At 46.2% G+C, this 22,985-nt stretch overlaps 1 protein-coding gene across 1 annotated transcript in view; it reads left to right on the top strand.

Annotated features, from left to right (window-relative positions):
- Positions 1 to 20,942, top strand: part of LOC133353301 (potassium voltage-gated channel subfamily KQT member 4-like) — a 107,296-nt gene extending 86,354 nt beyond the window's left edge. The window contains exon 15 of the mRNA XM_061569425.1: positions 20,557 to 20,942. Within this exon, the coding sequence (XP_061425409.1) occupies positions 20,557 to 20,831 (275 nt within the window). The 3' untranslated portion in view covers positions 20,832 to 20,942. The remainder of the gene's footprint in view (positions 1 to 20,556) is intronic.
- Positions 20,943 to 22,985: the final 2,043 nt, after the last annotated feature.

Here is a 22,985-nt window from a genome sequence, read left to right on the forward strand (position 1 = left end):
TTTCAGTCGTGAAAAACAGAAGGTTACAATATGGGATTACAAGATCCAGACATAGTCGTAGAAGGTTTCAGATGTACAGGGCCTCGATCAACAGGGTCGAGACAAGGGGGGAGACGTTGCAAGCTCGCAGACCACAAATGGAAGACCAGACCGAGTTGAAGAGGCAGCAAGCTCACAGCTCTCGGACTACAGGGCTGAGCAGATTTGCAGACATCGCATGGTTCCAGGCTTTGATTAAAGGATCAATGCAGATTACTGACGAGGTGGCAAGGTTGCACGGCTTGGGCTCGGGATGAAAATCAGAGCTTACAAGATATGCAGGGTTTCCAGAGTTGACTCCCAGCTATCTCCCAGTCACTGATAATGTAAACTCTGCACGGGCAAACTCCAGGTATCAACAGACTGCACAACTCGCGCTTCTCAAGGCATTCGCCATATTCCTTGGTTCAGACATGATATCACCGCGTGCGCGAAAGAGGTAGCTTGCAGAGTAATTTGACGAGGAAGAGCATGCGATGTTTAACGAGCTGTCTTACACGGTGCCAGACAAGATATTGCCAACAGTTTTCAACGGGACGGTGCACTCATGTGTAGCCCACAGGGGGAGATCTTTGTCACGGCTCACCGGACAGTTCCAGACAAGAGCGAGGTAGAACACAAGTCACCAGGCCTAGTAATCCTCAACAAAGTTAGTAACAGTGCTTCCAAATGGCTCACGAGCGGCTCTAAGGTCACATTCGTGTTTTTGCAGGCAGGATTCCTTGGTTCTCCTGGCAGCTTTGGGGTGGGATGGCACTGCATGGTCACTGTTGCTTAGGTGAAGCTGGGACCAGCGCACCCCAGCCTCCTTAAAGACGCCTCCATCGTGCTCTGAAAAGACTGCCTTCCTTGGAATATTCTCTGTATCTAGAAGATTGGCTCTTGGGAAGGTCTGCTCTGTTTATAATGGGAAATCAACGTCTGAATGCTAAGGAATCGTTTTATATCTCGACTGACTATACCAGAAGTGCCTTCCACCCATAAAATGTAATCACAGCAGCGATGTAGGGTCAAAGGACAGAACAAGTAGGATGCTGGAGTAATTTACACTTGTGATGTTTTGTTATTGTACTTAATATACACATTAAAAAATTGACCATTGCTCAAAGTCTGTTATGGCACTGCAAAACCCTGTTTTATTAATGTGCAAAAATTTCTCCAGGTGTTTTCTATCTTTCTACATATAGCTTATCGTGCTGAAATATGGAACTACTTGGTGAGAACAACCCTTTCTTTGTCCATAAGCTTAGCAATACTCCACCCATAAGATGTGGTTTCGTGTACCACCCATAGTATTGAAATTAAAACATATCTACGCCCCCACGCTCGCATTTGACAATCCAGCAAAATATTTACTAAATCAAACGTATTACAAAAAATGAACGGTGACAAATAAAACATTTCCAAAGTTAACGTCAAAAATTGCATGGGATGTTGCGATGGATTGTTGGACCTGTTGAGTAGGTCTCAGAACACACGTGAGGCCAAGCTCTACCATGTGGTTCTGGTGTCAGTTGTGGTAATGATGGTTATTCGTGGTTGTGGTCCTGATGACGTTGGTGGTCGTTAGTGGATGTTGTTCAGATGGTGGTTCTGGTCTGGGTGATTTAAAAATATATATATAAACACATTTAAAGTGTTGATCACTGCTGTAAGGATTTTCTCGCTGAAGTTTTGCCATATTAAAATTCTCAAATGTATGCGTGGGGATAGAACAGCTGCAATTGGATTGGATGTAGAAATATAAAAATAGAATAGTCGTGTAAAGAGATTATCCCTCACTGAGGCGATTGAGATTAACAATGGTCGTTTAAAAAATATTGAATTGGAAAGTAAAGGTATAAACCTAGAGAACGTATCAACCACGTAAGATTAACTGATGACATTGTCATAACTAACGATGTTATATGTTGATACTGATACCTGCCAGAGAAATGTGGAACATTCACCAACAGAGATGAACCACGACCCATTGCTCATTCGAGACTGAGGATGGTTTTGTTTTGGCACAATTGACAATCTGTTACAAAACAACGTCGGCAAAACTTTGCGACAACATGTAGTAACTAATAAATCTCGGTTAATAATGAAGTCTCAAATCTGAACTAAAGTGAAGTGGAAGTTGGCAGTCGCAAGCAAGCACAGATGACTGCAGCTTGACTTCTTCTTGACAAGGAAGGAGTTATTGCATTCATATTCATGGGACTTCCCCGCATATGCTGGAATGCAGACCAGCAAAGGTTTTAATTTTAAAATTGGTTTACTTTTACAATACTGCCCTGCAAGCATTGTGATGTTTTAATACTATGATTGACATTTATTTTATATGAGTGTACAAAGTACTGTATATGCAAATTTTAAAGCCTGAGTCATTCAACGTCTGGTTTGCCACAATGCACCACCCTGTTTTTCATGTTCTGGGTAGATATGCCTCCAAAGTTTATTTGTCCGATGAAAAATAGTTTTACGTGCTGAAATGTGGAACTACTCGGTGAGAACAATCGTTTTCTTTCTCCTGAAATTTAACATTCTCCACCCTTAAGTTGAACACGTTAAGCCCTAAGGTATGCTTATGTCAACAGGTTTTTTTACTCTTTGGTTTTACATCTGGGGTTTTAGAGTTCGGCAACTATAAATATCAACAATAAGTAAAACACGCAGCTTTTAATGAAATAAAACGCACACTGACACCTATCTGAATGCAGTCACACCATCACCCCACGCAGAAATCCTCCCTCATGAACGCGCTCATACATCAGGCGAAGGAAGTGTCAGATGGTGACAGCCTGGGGAGTGGGATTAAAATGTTAAAGAAGCGCTGCAAATGAACAGGTAAAATAATGCACAAATCGACAGGGCACTGAATTCCAAAACCAAATAGCACACGTGTTAAAATTCATCAGGCAATTAAAACGATTACAATACCGTACATTGTCGGAGTAACTTATAGACTAGCCATATTTTTGGAAAAACAAAACATCCAAGTGAGGTTTGGCACCGTACATAAAAGCTATATTACCGAAACTATCAACAGAAGGTGTGTACCGGATGAATTGCTCCTGTGTCAAATGCTATGTTGGTCAGACAGGACGAATGATCAGCATGAGACTAGAAGAACACCAAAGGAATATGAAACACTCCCAAATACAGTGGCAGAACACACGTGCCAAAAAGACACTCAAATTATTTTGATGTTGAAGATCTGTGCAAAACTAGTTACTATTGTCCAAAACTGATTAGAGAATCTGTCGATATTGAGATAAATTAAGATCATTTTAACCGTTCTGATGGCTTAGTGTGGCTTGGAAGCGAATTATCAAGTAATACACTTTAACTGCATGCCTATACAAGTCACCATATACGTCGATGGTGATTAACTGTGAGCAGACAACAGGTACTGCTATTTCTTGCACCCAAAAACGGAAGAATGTACAGGCATGGTTTGCATGCATTATTATGTATGTTGATTACGCTATGAATAACCAAAGCGGTTAATGGTATCCATTGTAATGGTAATGCGTACATTAACCCTCCCCCATCGGCCTTTGCCCCTGATTGGCTCAAAAGTGACAACACATTAATCTCTCGAAGCAGGAGGATTTCTCCACAACTCACGCTGTCCGCCTGATGATGCTGGTTGTGATTACTGGCGAAATGTACTCGAATTTTAAATGTTGTGGATTTACTCTCCAACACACCAGTGTGCTGAACTTTGTAACTAATTGGCATGTTTTGTTTACGTGACAAACTTTACTAAGTCTCTGTGTCAGGTTGTGGCAGGTTTAACGACATATTTATGTGCTCCAACCCAAAAATGTCTCTTATGGATCAACAATAAGTTATTTATTTATTGATGATTAGTTAATTGCCTTCACTGTGGGATTTAATAAATACAGATCAACTGTGTTTGAACTATGTTTATGCAAAAAACTGTATGCATGCCCCATGCTATAGTTACTCCAGCATGTAGCTATTGATAGAACATGAAGAGTTTTAGTATTCGGAGTCTGTGTGACTGTGGGCGAGTAGGGAGTGGTAGTGTAGTGGTGAGCACACTGCGCTACAAACCTGGCGACCTGAGTTCGATTCCCGCTCATGACCAACACCAGTCACGATTACCTGAACTGGTCATGGACCTCCCCTTGGTCAACTCAGCCTCCAATTAACTACCTGGTGCAGTGCATAAAAAACATTTCCACTAGGGAGACAAAGGTGGCCACCCACCCCCCTCATGTGACGTGCCAGACGTCATAAGTTGCTTGCTAACAACACTTGCCCCAAAAGTCTGTTCAGGATATGCTGGGGATATTTGTCTTTGAGTGAGTGCGAGTACCGTATACACACCCTGTGATCATTTTGACCGAGTTCTAGTTATTGGATCGGATACAACTTCGCTTTTACTTTCGCACGTGCGCATCTCGTCGTGATTCACAATCATATTCTGAATCCAACGTAAAATATCTCGCTAAATGCAGTGCGTGCAACAATGTCCTAAGATGCGCAGGCGCAAATTGTTGTAGAATAAACTTTGATAAACCCACGCTCCGGGTCTCGACTCCAATGTCTCTCACGTACGTCGATCGTTTTAACTTTCCAAAAGGGATATTCCGTGAAAGTGCCACCACCACTCGTTCACGGTCGCCGCCTCTCATCGAAATCCTCCTCCACTCCTGGCATAGTTGCCGCATTCTTCTGAAGCCTTCTCACTGGGACTCTCTTTCACGAGGTGAAGTGAGTTGGTCTAGAAATCCTGGGGCTCACGAATCACTGACCTCTGTTACTCCTACTACCCGGATAAACTGTAATCTTGCATGCCTATTTCCATTTGGATGTGCTGGGCCCTTAGATGGTTAAAGAAAGCCTACGTGTTAAACAAACTAAAGACGTTTAATTCTGGAAGATTCTCCAAGAGGACCAAGACTTAAATAAAGGCTTGTAGAAGAATCTAATTGCCTCTGTACTGATACTATAAAGGGATATATATATATATATACACATCGGTGTTCATGGAAATAAAACTAACAGCGTAGGCTAAACAAAAATGTAATTTTAAAAATATAAGCAAATCACTCCTCAGATTTCGAAGTGAGGGGCATCTTAACAGTGGCAGGGAAAAGAGGAGACTGGAATATTTGTGTTGCAGCTCAGTACTGGAACTCATACTGGAACTCAGTGCTGGAACTCGGTGCTGGAGAGATCCATGCTGGACTTTCCGTACTGGAGCTCAATGAAGGAGGGAGTGGGAGGAGAGAGTCACGCAGGGGGCAAATCCATCGAGGATCTTCAAGATGGTGACTGCATTCTTCAAAGTGAATTTCGTCAGAAAAGAGTGCATGAGCACAGTCCGACAAAGAGCCACCATTGAGAGATGAAGTCTGGTCACAATTTATCTTTCTGTAGTGACATATCCTGTCACTATACTGGAGCACCAGCCCCTAATTCGGGAGTGCTGCTGAGCGCCGGGAACCTCCCTAGGAGGCTGAGGGACACGTCACCGTGGGCCGGGTCTTAACTCGGGATCATTGGTCAGACAGCGTGTGTGCTGATTGGCCCGTTCGCAATAGCTAACTCGCACGCACATAGCGACCAGTGTAGAACCCGTAGTTGTTAGAGAGTTGTGTTAATAAACTTGTTTCCTCCAAATTAGTGTGTGTACTGTACCTCCCTTTAGCAGACGCTACACTGGTGTCAGAAGTTAGGTCAGAAGTTAGGCGATTGCTTAGTATAGCGATGTTGATACGTGTGCCGATCGGGTCTCGGCAGACGAGGGATGCCCGCAGCGTCCCGCTCAATTGATGGAATTGGCACGCTGTATTATTGCTTGCAGCGGCGGGATCATCCACTGTTTTTGGGACCGTCGAGGGGGCAGACGTGCGGATCCTTGTCGATACGGGTGCGTCCACGAAAATCATTTCAAAGATGATTTTTATTGCTTGCTGCCTAAATCGCGCACAATTTCGCCCATTTTCATCCCCTATTTTGCATTAGAGATTATTGGATAGATCTTGACTACAATTTGCATAGATGACATTCGATTGACGGGGCTGTTCCTTGTTTCCAAATCTCTTGCTGTACCCTGCCTGCTAGAAACGGATTTACTAGGCAAGATGCTGCTTAAGATCCTTGTGGATTAGGGCTGCATCGAATTACCATCGGGCCGCCGAATGGCATTTTTATCATCGCCCACTCTATTCCGCACGGAAAACATATCAGTCTTAGCGATGGCCAACCGAACTGTCCATATTCCCCCGGACACGCAGATGCTCATTCCCTTATGGCTGAAGAAACAGTTCGACGGAGATTTGACCATAGATGGCGGTTGATAGCCCCCTCTAACAAGGCGGTTCATGGCCAAGATTTTGACGTTGGTGGCGAGCCATCAACACCCATTCATCCAGTTCTTGAATGTCGGTTCGGAGACGTCCGTAATACATGAAGTTTCCGTGCTGGCTCACGCAGGGGGAAACCAAAGGGACCTTGGGTGTTGCTGTGTCTGTGGGGCAGGGTGAGATTTCGGGCCAGGGTGAGGACTGTGAGTCGTGGTTGGACATCCTCTGCGCCGAAAGCAATGACTTATCGATGGCACAGAGGCTTCAGTTACGTGCACTTTTGAAGGATTTTTTTGACGTTTTTATCAAAACGAAATTCGATATTGGCTGCACACTTCTGCTACACCACCACATCGATACGAGAGATTCTGCCCCCATTTGTCAAAACCCTTATCGGTTAAGTCCCAAGGAGAAAGACTATGTGCGCCATGCGTTTGATTAGATTTTGGCCGCCGACATTATCTCTCCTTCCAATAGCCCGTGGGGAGCACACATTGTGCTTGTTAAAAAGCAGGACGGCAGTTTGAGGTTTTGCGTGGATTTCCGCAAACTCAATAAAGTCTCCGTTGCTGATGCGTACCCACTCCCATGGATGGACGACTCATTGGATACTTTGTCTGGAGTGCGGTTCTTCTCCACACTCGATTTGATGTCAGGGTTATGGCAATTGCCTCTGGATGACAGCTCTAGTCCAAAAACTGCATTCCACACACCCCAACTGCTCTTTGAGTTTAACCAGCTTCCGATGGGACTTCACTCAGTCACAGCCACATTCCAACGGCTAATGGAGCTGGTATTGGCAGAGCTACAATGGGACGCATGCTTAATTTATCTCGACGTCCTTGTATAGATTGCGGGCAGTTTTCCTCAAAATGCGGACTGCTTAACTAAAATTCAAACCACAGAAATGCCATCTGTTGCAGTGGTCGGTCAGGTACCTAGGCCACATCGTCGGCGAATTCAGGATATCATCAGACCCTGACAAAACTGCGTGCGTGCACACATGGCCAACCCCCAAGTCGGTGGGTGAAGTGCATAGTTTTGTCGGGTTTGCCTCTTATTCTCGACGTTTCATCCTTGGGTTCGCCATGATTGCATAGTGTCTCCATGTCCTCACAGCCAAGGGACACATTTCGGTGGGGGGAGGAGGAGGCTGCATTTGACGTGCTGCGAGATGGCCTGCTCGACGTGCTGCGAGATGGCATGCTCAACGCGCCTCCCCTTCGGTACCCCGATTTTTCTTCATCCCCTTCATCCTCGACACCAACACTAGCAACATGGGTATTGGTGCCGTTTTATCACAGGTTATGGACGGTGTGGAGTGTGTGGTTGCATACGGGAGTAGGGTGCTGTCTTCGGCAGAGCAGCGCTACTGTGTTACGCACTGAAGAGTTGCTGGTGATAATCTATTTCGTCCAACAGTACCCCCGTACCTCTATGGATGGAAGATTGAGGTACGCTCGGATTATGCAGCTCTGCAGTACACACTGCGTGTCGAACAGCCGTCGGGTCAGCTTTCCCAGTTGGCTTGAGGTCCATCAGGACTACACGTTAGTAGTATCCTATAGGAAGGGTGCTCGCCACATAAATGCTGATGCGCTGTAACAGTTGGCATCGACTGACCAGTGCGCGTGCATTTCGGGTGCGGGATGATGCAAACCTGCTGATGCAGTACCTCCCCGTGTTGTTGTCGCTGCAGCTGACGTTGCATGTACAGACGTGGCTGACAGGCACTCCACTTCCCCCTTCAAGTCCACATCCGGTCAGCACAACTAGGCGAGAGATGCAGGAATCCTGTGACGAGAAGAATCATCTCCTTAGGCACACCACCACAAGCCTGCGCCTCAGCTCGTCGGACACAACCAGCCATCCGGCCCAGGGAAGTGGCAGATGATAGTATTCCGCCCGGTGGAAGGAAGAAAAGCAAAAATACACAGATTCCGACGTGTTGGATGCACAACTAACATCGATAATCAAATCAATCACCCAACCACCCCATGGATGGCAGGGTCTCACACCGCTCTGCTACCGTTCCACCCCACAGGCGGCAATAGGGTGAAAACTGAAAGTCTAACACCCACCTACACACACCATGTAACATTCTGGACATCTCCCTACGTCCCAGGTCGAGAAGTCTCACTTCAGGGTCGACCCATGTACTGGCTCAAGCAAGGCATGCTTCAAGGTCGAGCCAGTATGCTGCACCCAAGGTATAACATTGGATGTCGTACTACATCCCGGGTTAAGGAAGCCATGCTTCCCGGTTGACCCATGTACTGGGCAAAAAAGTCTCACTTCAGGGTTTCCCCAGTATCTACATATTTTTTTGTACAATAAACACATCGTTAACAAATGTGGCACATCGCAATCACACAACAACAAAAAAATGTAGATCTGACCAACAAAATAAACCGATGTCACACTGAAAGCTATTAACACGGCAACCCACGGGACATTAAAGGGCCTCGGAACACCAGACACAACCGAATTAATCATTAACTGCCCCATCAAGATAACGAGCCTGATGCCGTAACCTTACACACACAAAAGCAAATTCCATAGCAACACACAAGCACAAACGCCGCGTTCATTCTACCCTCACACCGCCATAAAACCCAGTTCTCCAACTCCGCGAGCAAAAAAAAAGACGCAAAAATAACCCGGCGTGCGTAAGATGGATGAGGTGTGTTGTTAGGGCCGGGTGCATTGTGTCACGACTCGCCTGAGAGACTGTGAGGGATGGAGGATGGCAGGGTGGAACTTGTAGAATCTTGGATGGCGAGCACGGCATCCCCATTGTTGCATCTATACCCTTTTTTTATTAAGAACAATTCAAAAAATATATATTTTTTTTATTATATCTATATATATATTTTAAATAATGGAAACAACCCACTTCTCCTCACAAGCACACCAGGAATCTATGACGATAAGAATTCGGTCACAGAGAGGTCATAGACATCCAGATGGACAAAAAGATGGATGGACTAACCTCCCAAGACATCTGGAGATGTACAGATAGGGTGCAGAGCATAGATTTTGCAACTCGCGTTTTCCTTAAACGTTTTCCGTACCGAAAAGTAGAAACTTAACAAAAAGAGTAACCAACAAACAATAGCGGCTTTTTTTATTAATAATTCCCTTGTATTACTCGTATTCACCATATATATTATTTTGTATTGTATGTTTCTATCTACCTGACCAAAAAAAAATAATTACGAATTCCAACAGTTAAGGAAGCGTAAGTGGAAACTTAGTTGCACTTAACCTCAGGACATTAAAATATAACTCAAGAATAAATGTAACACACAGGACCACATAAATGTATTGCAAAAATCTCCTCAGCCACCTTTGTCTCCAACGGTCCGGCAAGCAAGAAGGGAGCATTTGAGAACGTCTGTTTTTTTTTCTGTTTGTTTTCTCTCGCAAGAGACGTGGAGAGAGGAAAGGGTGCTCACGTTTTTGAGTTAAACACGGCCGTCTTTGTCTCCCCGCAGCACAAACAGATGGCCCATGAATGCTTGGAGGGTTAGGAAAGGTCGCGAGGAGGGGTCGCGGGGGTGTCTGCTTCTTCTCGCTCTGTTTGTATTTTGTTGCCCGCTCGCAAGGAATGCGCAGAGAGGGGAGTCACGTTTTTGAGTTAAGCACAAGCGCATATAGCGAACAGGCAGTCTGTCCGAGTCGCGCTCAGCGTTGCGACGGGGCTCGCAAGGGAGCTGTGGCAGTCGTGCCTCGAGAAGAGATGGGACGACGAGACATCGTTAAAGTGGAAGCCTGAGAGCAGTCTGTCCGAGTCGCGCTCAGCGTTGCGACGGGGCTCGCAAGGGAGCTGTGGCAGTTGTGCCTCGAGAAGAGATGGGACGACGAGACATCGTTAAGGTGACAGCCTGAGAGCAGTCTGGTTCGAGTCGTGCTCAGTCTTGCAACTCGGCGTGCGACGCGGCGTTGCGACTTGGCTCGCAAGAGAGCTGGGGCAGATCGTGCCTCGAGAAGTGATGGAACGAGGAGGGGTCGTTCGAGTCGCAGAAGTCTGAGTTCAACCTGGGTCGGGGCTGGGTTTCAGCCGTGCTCCGGCTGGCGGAGCGTCGTGAGGAAACGAAACACCGATGCCGATAGCAGGTGTCGCTTCTCGCAGAACGAAGTTAAGTGCGAGTGAAGCTGGCAGCTGCACGAACAAGGGAGGTACGGAGAAGAGAGAGTGGCGAGTGACGACAAGCAATCAACCTGTAAAAGGGCGGAAATTGCCGAGCATCGATCAAGCGAGCAAAGCAGAGAGCGCGAAGCAGTGGAGAAAGCCTGGTCAAACGGCTGTGAGGAAGAGAACAGCGCCATCGAATGTGCAGTGTGTTTGAGGCGCACATCGACCAACGACCCAGTGAGAACAGACCAGACGTCCAGAGCGACGCGAGCATCGTGCCGACTCAACAATCAATCGAGCAGTGGAGAAGCCGGGGGCTGCCACCAAGAGAAAGCGCCATCGAATGCGCAGTGTGTTTGATACTCAGACCGACCACCACCCAGTGAGCACAGCCGCGTCGTCCAGAGCCACAAGCCAACACAGCCTGAAGCAAGGGCGAGTGTCCATGTGAAGTTGGCAGCGATCAAGGAGAGAGCGCAAGAGCAGCACGACTCGGACGTCACCGAGCGTCGTGCCGACTCGTGGAGGAGCTGCGCGCTATCCGGCGACGGAATCATCGCGCACCACGTCGGCGAGCGTCGTGCAAACTCAATCGAGCAGCGGAGAGAGAGAGAGAGCGCACAAGCAGAGACACGCCCGAGCGAGGGAGCAGCACGACTCGATGCGGCCACGCCCAACCCAGAGAAACCTCTGGCCGCTGTTTGTATCCTCCCACACCACACAAGCTAACGACACAACTCCCAGCTCTAAGAATTAATTAATTTTACAAGGGGACAATGCACACACCGCACGCACACGAATAAGACTTTCAAAAAAATTATCTTTGCGTTTCAAAAAGGGTTGCCATTTCGAGGTGGTGCGTTCACTACCAACTGATTGTGCAAAGCAGTTGCTGCCGTCGAGTTACATGAATAAGGAATGTTTTAGTCATTCAATTTCGTTAATTGCATAATCTTGCCCATGAATTTATTGACGTATACTCGCTTTTGCATAAGAGAGTGTCATGTGTTTGTTTAGAATTAAAATTGCTTAACACCAAGTCTCGAGTGTTTCTTCCAAGTCCATGCAAAACTGTCTTATTCTTGAGAACTGTATCCTGTGATGAGATCTGAAACTGGAGACCTAAAATAACATAAACACACTAAGATAATCAGTAAATGTTTAATCAATGATAATCGTGTTACCCTGATTGATACAACTCTGGATAAACGAAACTAAGCCTAATTATCATAACTGCACACATTAACATAATCGCAAGCATCCGCATAAATTACTACGATTATCTCCGCGATTATCATAATTTATGCATATAATTACACACATTATCATAATTTATGCGTGTTAATACACACATTAGCATAATTAATGCGATTTGCGCATTTTGCGGAAAATGATTAATTTTCATTATTTTTATCAAAAGTTCATAATCCAACACATACAACACCTTGCAACAGGATGCTACCAAGACGGCCGAAAATCTCCCTCCGCAGGAGTTGAGAATGGCGGGAACCGCGTGCCGCGCGTGCCGAGCGTGGCCGCGTGGCCGCCAAGATGGCGAGCACGCGCGCGGATTTCCCGCCCAGGCACCCGCAGCAGCGGCGGCATCCTCTCTACTCCAGGTCCGGCTCTCTCACTCTTGATGGCAGCGAAACAGCGACGTGATGTGCGTCCTGCTGCCCCGCCTGCAGCTCCATCTCCCTCCTTCACTGGGGCTGCAGACCACGGGGCTGCCCTGAAGACGATTTTCCCGCCGTCTCCGTCGTGTGAAAGCATCAAAGTAACGCTCCCGGCACAGTGACGTCATACGTGTGCACACAGTAATGATACCACAATCATTACACTTGCATAGCCTGATAGTGATAGCAAGGTTTAGGTCATAGTCATAGTGCTCCAGCTTTAACATCAACGCAGGAATTTCTTGATTCCAATTTGCCAGACTTTCAGTCGTGAAAAACAAAAGGTTACAATATGGGATCACAATATCCAGACAGAGTTGTAGAAGTTTTCAGATGTACAGGGCCTCGACCAACAGGGTTGAAACAAGGCGAAGACGTTGCAAGCTCGCAGACCACAAACAGAGGAGTTGAAGAGGCGACAAGCTCACAGCTCTCGGACTACAGGGCTGAGCAGAGTTGCAGACGTTGCATGGTTTCAGGGCTTGATTAAAGGATCAATGCAGATAACTGACAAGGTGGCAAGGTTGTACAGCTTGTGCTCAGGATGAAAATGAGAGCTTACAAGGTTTACAAGATTTCCAGGCTTGACTCCCAGCTATATCTAGTCACTGATAATGTAAACTCTGCACGGGCAAACTCCAGGTATCAACAGACTGTACAACTGGGGCTTCTCAAAGCATTCGCCATATTCCTGGGCTCAGACATATATATCATTACCGAGCGCGCGAAAGAGGTAGCTTGCAGAGTAATTTGACGAGGAAGATCATGCAATGTTTAACGAGGTGTCTTACACGGTGCCAGACAAGGTACTGCCAATGGTTTTCAACGGAACGGTGTACTCATGTGTGGCGCAGAGGGGGAAATCTTTGTTACAGCCCACAGGACATCGTGCTCTGAAAAGATGGCCTTGCTTGGAATATTCTCCGTATGTGGAAGATTGCTTCTTGGGAAGGTCTGCTCTGCCTACAATGGGAAATCAACGTCTTAATGCTAAGGGATCGTTTTATATCTCGACTGACTATACCAGAAGTGCCTTCCACCCATAAAATGTAATCACATCAGCGATGAGGCGGAGGGGTCAAAGGACAGAACAATAAGGATGCTGGAGTAATTTACACTGCGTTGTACTTAGTATACGCATATTTTAAAAACGACCATTGCTCAAAGTCTGTTATGGCTCTGCAACACCCTGTTTTTCTAATCTATGCAACAATTTCTCCAGAGGTGTTTTCTATCTTTCTACAAAGAGCTTATCGTGCTGAAATATGAAACTACTTGGTGAGAACAACCCTTTCTTTGTCCATAAGCTTTGCAATACTCCACCCATAAGATGTGGTTTCGTGTACCACCCATAGCATTGAAAATAAAACATATCTACGGCCCCACGCTCGCATTTGATAATCCAACAACATATTTACTAAATCAAACGTATTACAAAAAAATTTACGCTGACCAAAAAACACATTTCCAAAGTTAACGTCAAAAATTGCATGGGATGTTGCGATGGATTGTTGGACCTGTTGAGTAGGTCTCAGAACACACGTGAGGCCAAGCCCTACCATGTGGTTCTGGTGTCAGTTGTGGTGATGATGATTATTAGTGGTTGTGGTCCTGATGGCGTCGGTGGTCGTTATTGAATGTTGTTCAGATGGTGGTTCTGGTAGAGGTGAGTTTCAAAGAATATGTATACTCTAAACACATTTAAAGTGTGCATCACTGCTGTCAAGATTTTTTCGCCGTAGTTTTGCAATATTAAAATTTTCAAATGTGTGCGTGGGGATATAACAACTGCAATTATATTGGATATAGAAATACAAAAACAACAATAGTCGTGTAAAGAGTTTAGCCCTCACTGAGGCGATTGAGATTGACAATAGTATTTGTAAAAATATTTAATTGAAAAGCAAAGGTTTAAACCTATAAAACGTATCAACCACGTAAGATTAACTTATGACATTGTCATAATTAACGATGTTATATGTTGAGACTGATACCTGCCAGAGAAATGTGGAACATTCACCAACAGAGATGAACCAATACCCATTGTTCATTCGAGACTGAGGAGAGTTTTGTTTTGGCACAAATGACAATCTGTTACAAAACAAGGTCGACAAAACTTTGCGACAACATGTAGTAACTAATAAATCTCGGCTGATAATGAAGTCTCAAATTTGAACAAAAATGAAGTGGAAGTTGGCAGTAGCAAGCAAGCACAGATGACAGAAGCTTGACTTCTTCTTTGACAAGGAAGGAGTTACTGCATTCACATTCAAGGGACTTCCCAGGCATATGCTGGAATGCAGACCAGGTTTAAAACACTTGTTTTACAATACTGCTCTGCAAGCATTGTGATGTTTTAATACTGTGATTGACATTTCTTTTACATGAGTGTACAAAGTATATGCAAATTTTCAAGCCTTAGTCATTCAGCGTGTGGTATGCCACAATGCACCACCCTGTTTTTCATGTTCTGGATTGATATGCCTCCCAGGTTTTTTTGTCCGATTAAAAATAGTTTCTAGTGCTGAATTGTGGAACTACTCGGTGAGAACAATCGTCTTCTTTCTCCTTAAATTTGAACATTCTCCACGCTTAAGTTGAACACGTTAAACACTAAGGTATGCTTATGTCAACAGGTTTTTTTTACTCCTTGGTCTTACACTTTGGGTTTTAGAGTCCGGCAAGTATAAATATCAACAATAAGTATAACACACAGCTTTTAATGAAATAAAACGCACACTGACATCTATCTGAATGCAGTCACACCATCACCCCACGCAGAAATCCTCTCTCATTAACGCGCTCATAAATCAGGCTAAGAAAGTGTCAGATGGTGACAGTCTGGGGAGTGAGATTAAAAATGTTAAAGAAGCGCTGCAAATGAACAGGTAAAATTATGCACAAATCAACAGGGTACTGAATTCCAAAACCAAATAGCACACACGTTGAAATTGATCACGCAATTAAAACGATTAAAATACCGTACATTGTCGGAGTAACTTATATACTAGCCATATTTTTGGAAAAACAAAACACCCAAGTGAGATTTGGCACGATACATAAAAGCTATATTACCGAAACTATCAACAGAAGGTTTGTACCGGATTAATTTCTCCTGTGGCAAATGCTATGTTGGTCAGACAGGACGAATGATCAGCATGAGACTAAAAGAACACCAAAGAAATATGAAACACTCCCAAATACAGCTGTCGGCAGTGGCAGAACGCACGTGCCAAAAAAAACACTCAAATTATTTTGATGTTAAAGATCTGTGCAAAACTAGTTACTATTGTCCAAGACGAGTTAGATAATTTGTCGATATTGAGATAAATTAAAATAAATTTAACCGTTCTGATAGCTACAGGCTTAGACCTGCTTGGATGCGAATTACCAAGTAACACACTGTTTAACTGCATGCCTATACAAGTCATCATATACGTCGATGGTGATGAACTGTGAGCAGACAACAGCTACTGCAATTTATTGCACCCAAAAACGGAAGGATGTCCAGGCTTGGTGTGCATTAATAATTATGTATGTTGAGTACCTATTAATAACCCAACCGGTAATGTATCCATTGTAATTTATATGCGCTCAATAACCCTCCCCCATCATTCTTTGCCCCGGTTCACAAGTGACATCATATTTATCTCCCGAAGCAGAAGGATTTATCCAGAACTCACGTTGTCCGCCTGATGATGCTGGTTGTGATTACTGGCGAAACGTCGTACTCGAATTGTAAATGTTGTGGGTTTACTCTCTAACACACTGGTGTGCTGAACTTTGTAACTAATTGGCATGTTTTGTTTACGTGACAAACCTTACTAAGTCTCTGTCGGGTGGTGGCAGGTTTAACGACATATTTATGCGCTCCAACCCAAAAACCTCTCTTATGGATCAACATTACGTTTTTTTGTTTATTGATGATTAGTTAATTGCCTTCACTGTGGGATTTCATGAATACAGATCAATTGTATTTGAACTAAATGTATAAGTTACGTTTTCTATGTTTATGTAAAGACTGTATTCATGCCCATGCTATAGTTTCTCCAGCATGTAGCTATTGAAAGAGTTTTAGTATCTGGAGGCTGTATGACTCTGGGCGAGTAGGGAGCGGTAGTGTAGTGGTTAGCATGCTGCACGACGAACCTGGCGACCCGAGTTCGATTCCCGCTCATGACCAACACCAGTCATGACTACCTAAACTGGTCATGGGCCTCCCCTCAGTCAACTCAGCCTCAAATAAGTACCTGAAGTACCTGGTGCGGTGCATAAAACATTGCCACTAGGGAGACAAAGGCGGCCACCCACCCCCTCATGTGCCGTGCCAGCCGTCATAAGTTGCTTGCTAACAGCACTTGCCCCAAAAGTCTGTTCAGGGTATATGGGGGATCTTTGTCATTGAGTGAGTGTGAGTACTGTATACACGCCCCGTGATGTTATACGACCGAGTTCTAGTTATTGGATCGGACACAACTTCGCCTTTATTTTCGCACGTGTGCATCTCGTTGTAACTCACAATCCTATTCTCGAATCCAACGGAAAATATCTCGCTAAATGTAGTGCGCGCAACAATGTCCTAAGATGTGCGGCGCAACTTGTTGTAGAATAAACTTTGTTAAACCCACGCTCCGGGTCTCGACTCCAATGTCTCTCACGTACGTCGATCGTTTTAACTTTCCAAAAGGGATATTCCGTGAAAGTGCCACCACCACTCGTTCACGGTCGCCGCATCTCATCGAGATCCTCCTCCACTCCTGGCATAGTTGCCGCGTTCTTCTGAAGCCTTCTCACTGGGACTCTCTGTCACGAGGTGAAGTGAGTTGGTTTAGAAATCCTGGGGCTCACGAATCACTGACCTCTGTTACTCCTCTACCCTGATCAACTGAAATCTTGCATGTCTATTTCCATTTGGATGTGCTGGGCCCTTAGATGGTTAAAGAAAGCCTACGTGTTAAACAAACTAAAGACGTTTAATTCTGGAAGACTACCAAGAGGACCAAGACTTAAATAAAGGCTTGTAGAAGAATCTAATTGCCTCTGTACTGATAATATAAAGGGATATATATACATCGGTAGCGAGTGGTCTTCAGCTGAATATCGACAAACTAAATGGGTAAAGATGGTGTTGTAAAAAAAGGGGGTTTATGCTCAGCAAGGGTTTTTAGTATATAAAGTGTGTTTTATGTTCATGGAAATAAAACTAACAGCATAGGCTAAACAAAAATGAAAATTAAAAAATATAAGCAAATCACTCCTCAGATTTCGAAGTGAGGGGCATCTTAACAGTGGCAGGGAAAAGAGGAGACTGGAATATTTGTGTTGCAGCTCAGTACTGAAACTCATACTGGAACTCAGTGCTGGAACTCGGTGCTGGAGAGATCCATGCTGGACTTTCCGTACTGGAGCTCAATAAAGGAGGGAGTGGGAGGAGAGAGTCACGCAGGGGGCAAATCCATCGAGGATCTTCAAGATGGTGACTGCATTCTTCAAAGTGAATTTCCTCAGAAAAGTGCATGAGCACAGTCCGACAAAGAGCCACCATTAAGAGATGAAGTCTGGTCACAATGTATCTTTCTGTAGTGACATATCCTGTCACTATACTGGAGCACCAGCCCCTAATTCGGGAGTGCTGCTGAGCGCCGGGAACCTCCCTAGGAGGCTGAGGGACACGTCACCGGGGGCCGGGCACCCCGGACTTGATACAGCATGGGGTGTGGCCGAGGGTGTGGCGAAGCCATGACCAGGGAAACAAAGGGGGAGCCCCGACAGTGATCGGGGCTCGTTTGTGGGGATCGTCCAAGAACTCTTAACTCCTTGGTTCGCCCTCACTCGAGTCTTAAATCTGGATCATGGGTCAGACAGCGTGTGTACTGATTGGCCCGTTCGCAATAGCTGACTCGCATGCACATATCAACCAGTGTAGAACCCGAAGTTGTTAGAGAGTTGTGTTAATAAACTTGTTTCCTCCAAATTAGTGTGTGCGCCTCCATTTAGCAGAAACTACACTGGTGTCAGAAGTTAGGTCAGAAGTTAGGTGATTGCTTAGTATAGCGATGTTGAAACGTGTGCCGATCAGGTCTCGGCGGACGAGGGATGGCCGCAGCGTCCCGCTCAATTGATGGAATTGGCAGGCTGTATTATTGCTTGCGGCGGTGGGATCATCCACTGTTATTGGGACCGTCGAGGGGGCAGACGTGCGGATCCTTGTAGATACAGGTGCGTCCACGAAAATCATTTAAAAGATGATTTTTTATTGCTTGCTGCCTAAATCGCGCACCATTTCACCCATTTTCATCCCCTATTTTGCCGCCAACGGTCAGTCATTAGAAATTATTGGATAGATCTTGACTACAATTTGCATGGATGACATTCGAATGACGGGGCCATTCCTTGTTTCCAAATCTCTTGCTGTACCCTGCCTGCTAGAAACGGATTTACTAGGCAAGATGCTGCTGAAGATCCTTGTGGATTAGGGCTGCATCGAATTACCATCGGGCCGCCGAATGGCATTTTTATCATTGCCCACTCTATTCCGCACGGAAAACATATCAGTCTTAGCGATGGCCAACCGAACTGTCCATATTCCCCCGGACGCGCAGATGCTCATTCCCTTATGGCTGAAGAAACAGTTCGACCGAGATTTGACCATAGATGGCGGTTGTTAGCCCCCTCTAACAAGGCGGTTCATAGCCAAGATTTTGGACGTTGGTGGCGAGCCATCAACACCCATTCATCCAGTTCTTGAATGTCGATTCGGAGACGTCCGTAATACATGAAGTTTCCGTGCTGGCTCACGCAGGGGGAAACCAAAGGGACCTTGGGTGTTGCTGTGTCTGTGGGGCAGGGTGAGATTTCGGGCCAGGGTGAGGACTGTGAGTCGTGGTGGGACATCCTCTGCGCCGAAAGCAATGACTTATCGATGGCACAGAGGCTTCAGTTACGTGCACTTTTGAAGGATTTTTTTGACGTTTTTAGCTAAACGAAATTCGATATTGGCTGCACACCTCTGCTACACCACCACATCGATGCGAGAGATTCCGCCTCCATTTGTCAAAACCCTTATCGGTTAAGTCCCAAGGAGAAAGACTATGTGCGCCACGCGTTTGATTAGATTTTGGCCGCCGACATTATCTCTCCTTCCAATAGCCCGTGGGGAGCACACATTGTGCTTGTTAAAAAGCAGGACGGCAGTTTGAGGTTTAGCGTGGATTTCCGCAAACTCAACAAAGTCTCTGTTGCTGATGTGTACCCGCTCCCATGGATGGACGACTCATTGGATATTTTGTCTGGAGTGCGGTTCTTCTCCACACTCGATTTGATGTCAGGGTTTTGGCAATTGCCTCTGGATGACAGCTCTAGACCAAAAACTGCATTCTGCACACCCCAAGTGCTCTTTGAGTTTAACCAGCTTCCGATGGGACTTCACTCAGCCACAGCCACATTCCAACGGCTAACGGAGCTGGTATTGGCAGAGCTACAATGGGACGCATGCTTAATTTATCTCGATGACGTCATTGTATAGATCGCGGGCAGTTGTCCTCAAAATGCGGACTGCTAAACTAAAATTCAATCCACAGAAATGCCATCTGTTGCAGAGGTTGGTCAGGTACCTAGGCCACATCGTCGGCGAATTCAGAATATCATTAGACCCTGACAAAACTGCGTGCGTGCACACATGGCCAACCCCCAAGTCGGTGGGTGAAGTGTATAGTTTTGTCGGGTTTGCCTCTTATTTTCGACGTTTCATCCTTGGGTTCGCCATGATCGCAAAGTGTCTCCATGTCCTCACAGCCAAGGGACATACATTTCGGTGGGGGGAGGAGGAGTCTGCATTTGACATGCTGCGAGATGGCCTGCTCGACGTGCTGCGAGATGGCCTGCTCAACGCGCCTCCTCTTCGTTACCCCGATTTTTCTTTATCCCCTTCATCCTTGACACCAACGCTAGCAACATGGGTATTGGTGCCGTTTTATCACAGGTTATGGACGGTGTGGAGTGTGTGGTTGCATACGGGAGTGAGGTGCTGTCTTCGGCAGAGCAGCGCTACTGCGTTACGCACTGAGAGTTGCTGGTGATAATCTATTTCGTCCAACAGTACCCCCGTACCTCTATGGATGGAAGATTGAGGTATGCTCGGATTATGCAGCTCTGCAGTACACACTGCGTGTCGAACAGCCGTCGGGTCAGCTTTCCCGTTGGCTTGAGGTCCATCAGGACTACACGTTAGTAGTTTCCTATAGGAAGGGTGCTCGCCACATAAATGCTGATGCGCTGTAACATTTGGCATTGACTGATCAGTGCACGTGCATTTCGGGTGCGGGATGATGCAAACCTGCTGATGCAGTACCGCCCCGTGTTGTTGTCGCTGCAGCTGACGTTGCATGTACAGACGTGGCTGACAGGCGCTCCATTTCCCCCTTCAAGTCCACATCCGGTCAGCACAACAGGCGACTCCAAGGGCGGCAGGTGCAGGAATCCTGTGACGAGAAGAATCATCTCCTGAGGCACAGCACCACAAGCCTGCACCTCAGCTTGTCAGACACAACCAGCCACCCGGCCCAGGGAAGTGCAGATGATAATATTCCGCCCGGTGGAAGGAAGAAAAGCAAAAATACACAGATTCCGACGCGTTGGATGCACAACTAACACCGGTAATCAAATCAATCACCCAACCACCCCATGGATGGCAGGGTCTCACACCGCTCTGCTACCGTTCCACCCCACAGGCGGCAATAGGGCGAAAACTGAAAGTCTAACACACACCACGTAACATTCTGGACGTCTCCCTACGTCCCAGGTCGAGAAGTCGCACTTCAGGGTCGACCCATGTATTGGCTCAAGCAAGGCATGCTTCAAGGTCGAGCCAGTATGCCGCACCCAAAGTATAACGTTGGATGTCGTACTACATCCCGGGTTAAGGAAGCCATGCTTCCCGGTTGACCCATGTACTGGGCAAAAAAGTCTCACTTCAGGGTTGCCCCAGTATCTACATATTTGTTTTGTACAATAAACACATCGTTAACAAATGTGGCACATCGCAATCACACGACAACAACAAAATGAAGATATGACCAACAAAATAAACCGATGTCACACTGCAAGCTAATAACATGGCAATCCACGGGACATTAAAGGGCCTCGGAACACTCGACACAACCAAATTTATCATTAACTGCCCCATCAAGATAACAAGCCTGATGCCTTAACCTTACACACACAAAAACAAATTCAATAGCAACACACGAGCACAAACGCCGCGTTCATTCTACACTCACACCGCCAGAAAACCCAGTTCTCCAGCTCCGCAAGCAAAAAAAAGACACAAAAATAACCCGGCGTGCGTAAGATGGATGAGGTGTGTTGTTAGGGCCGGGTGCATTGTGTCACGATTCGCCTGAGAGACTGTGAGGGATGGAGGATGGCAGGGTGGAACTTGTAGAATCTTAGATGGCGAGCACGGCATCCCCTTGCAACAGGATGCTACCAAGACGGCCAAAAATCTCCCTCCGCAGGAGTTAAGAATGGCGGGAACCGCGTGCCGCGCGTTGCCGCGTGGCCGCCAAGATGGCGAGCACGCGTGCAATGTGCGCGTGCGGATTTCCCGCCCAGGCACCCGCAGCAGCGGCGGCGTCCTCTCTACTCCAGGTCCGGCTCTCTCTCTCGATGGCAGCGAAACAGCGACGTGATGTGCGTCCTGCTGCCCCGCCTGCAGCTCCATCTCCCTCCTTCACTGGGGCTGCAGACCACGGGGCTGCCCTGAAGACGATTTTCCCGCCGTCTCCGTCGATTTGCCAGACTTTCAGTCGTGAAAAACAAAAGGTTACAATATGGGATCACAAGGTCCAGACAGAGTTGTAGAAGTTTTCAGATGTACAGGGCCTCGACCAACAGGGTTGAAACAAGGCGAAGACGTTGCAAGCTCGCAGACCACAAACAGAGGAGTTGAAGAGGCAGCAAGCTCACAGCTCTCGGACTACAGGGCTGAGCAGAGTTGCAGACGTTGCATGGTTTCAGGGCTTGGTTAAAGGATCAATGCAGATTACTGACAAGGTGGCAAGGTTGTACAGCTTGTGCTCAGGATGAAAATCAGAGCTTACAAGGTTTACAAGATTTCCAGGCTTGACTCCCAGCTATATCTAGTCACTGATAATGTAAACTCTGCACGGGCAAACTCCAGGTATCAACAGACTGTACAACTGGGGCTTCTCAAGGCATTCGCCATATTCCTGGGCTCAGACATATATATCATCACCGGGTGCGCGAAAGAGGTAGCTTGCAGAGTAATTTGACGAGGAAGATCATGCAATGTTTAACGAGGTGTCTTACACGGTGCCAGACAAGGTACTGCCAATGGTTTTCAACGGAACGGTGCACTCATGTGTGGCGCAGAGGGGGAAATCTTTGTTACAGCCCACAGGACATCGTGCTCTGAAAAGATGGCCTTGCTTGGAATATTCTCCGTATGTGGAAGATTGCTTCTTGGGAAGGTCTGCTCTGCCTACAATGGGAAATCAACGTCTGAATGCTAAAGGATCGTTTTTTATCTCGACTGACTATACCAGAAGTGCCTTCCACCCATGAAATGTAATCACATCAGCGATCAAAGGACATAACAATTAGGATGCTGGAGTAATTTACACTGCGTTGTACTTAGTATCTATATATATATATAATCGTTCATGTCTGTCTGTCTGTGTGTGTGTGTGTGGACTTTGGCCCATACGCACTTTCATTGGACGGCGGTTGCCCCTGGCAACGGCTAGCCACGCCTTCGCCGCTTTCATTGGACCTGGCAACGGC

The sequence above is a fragment of the Lethenteron reissneri genome, chromosome 43 (genome assembly GCF_015708825.2).
Source record: "Lethenteron reissneri isolate LAM-NWPU_2019-01 chromosome 43, ASM1570882v1, whole genome shotgun sequence".
NCBI lineage: Eukaryota > Metazoa > Chordata > Hyperoartia > Petromyzontiformes > Petromyzontidae > Lethenteron > Lethenteron reissneri.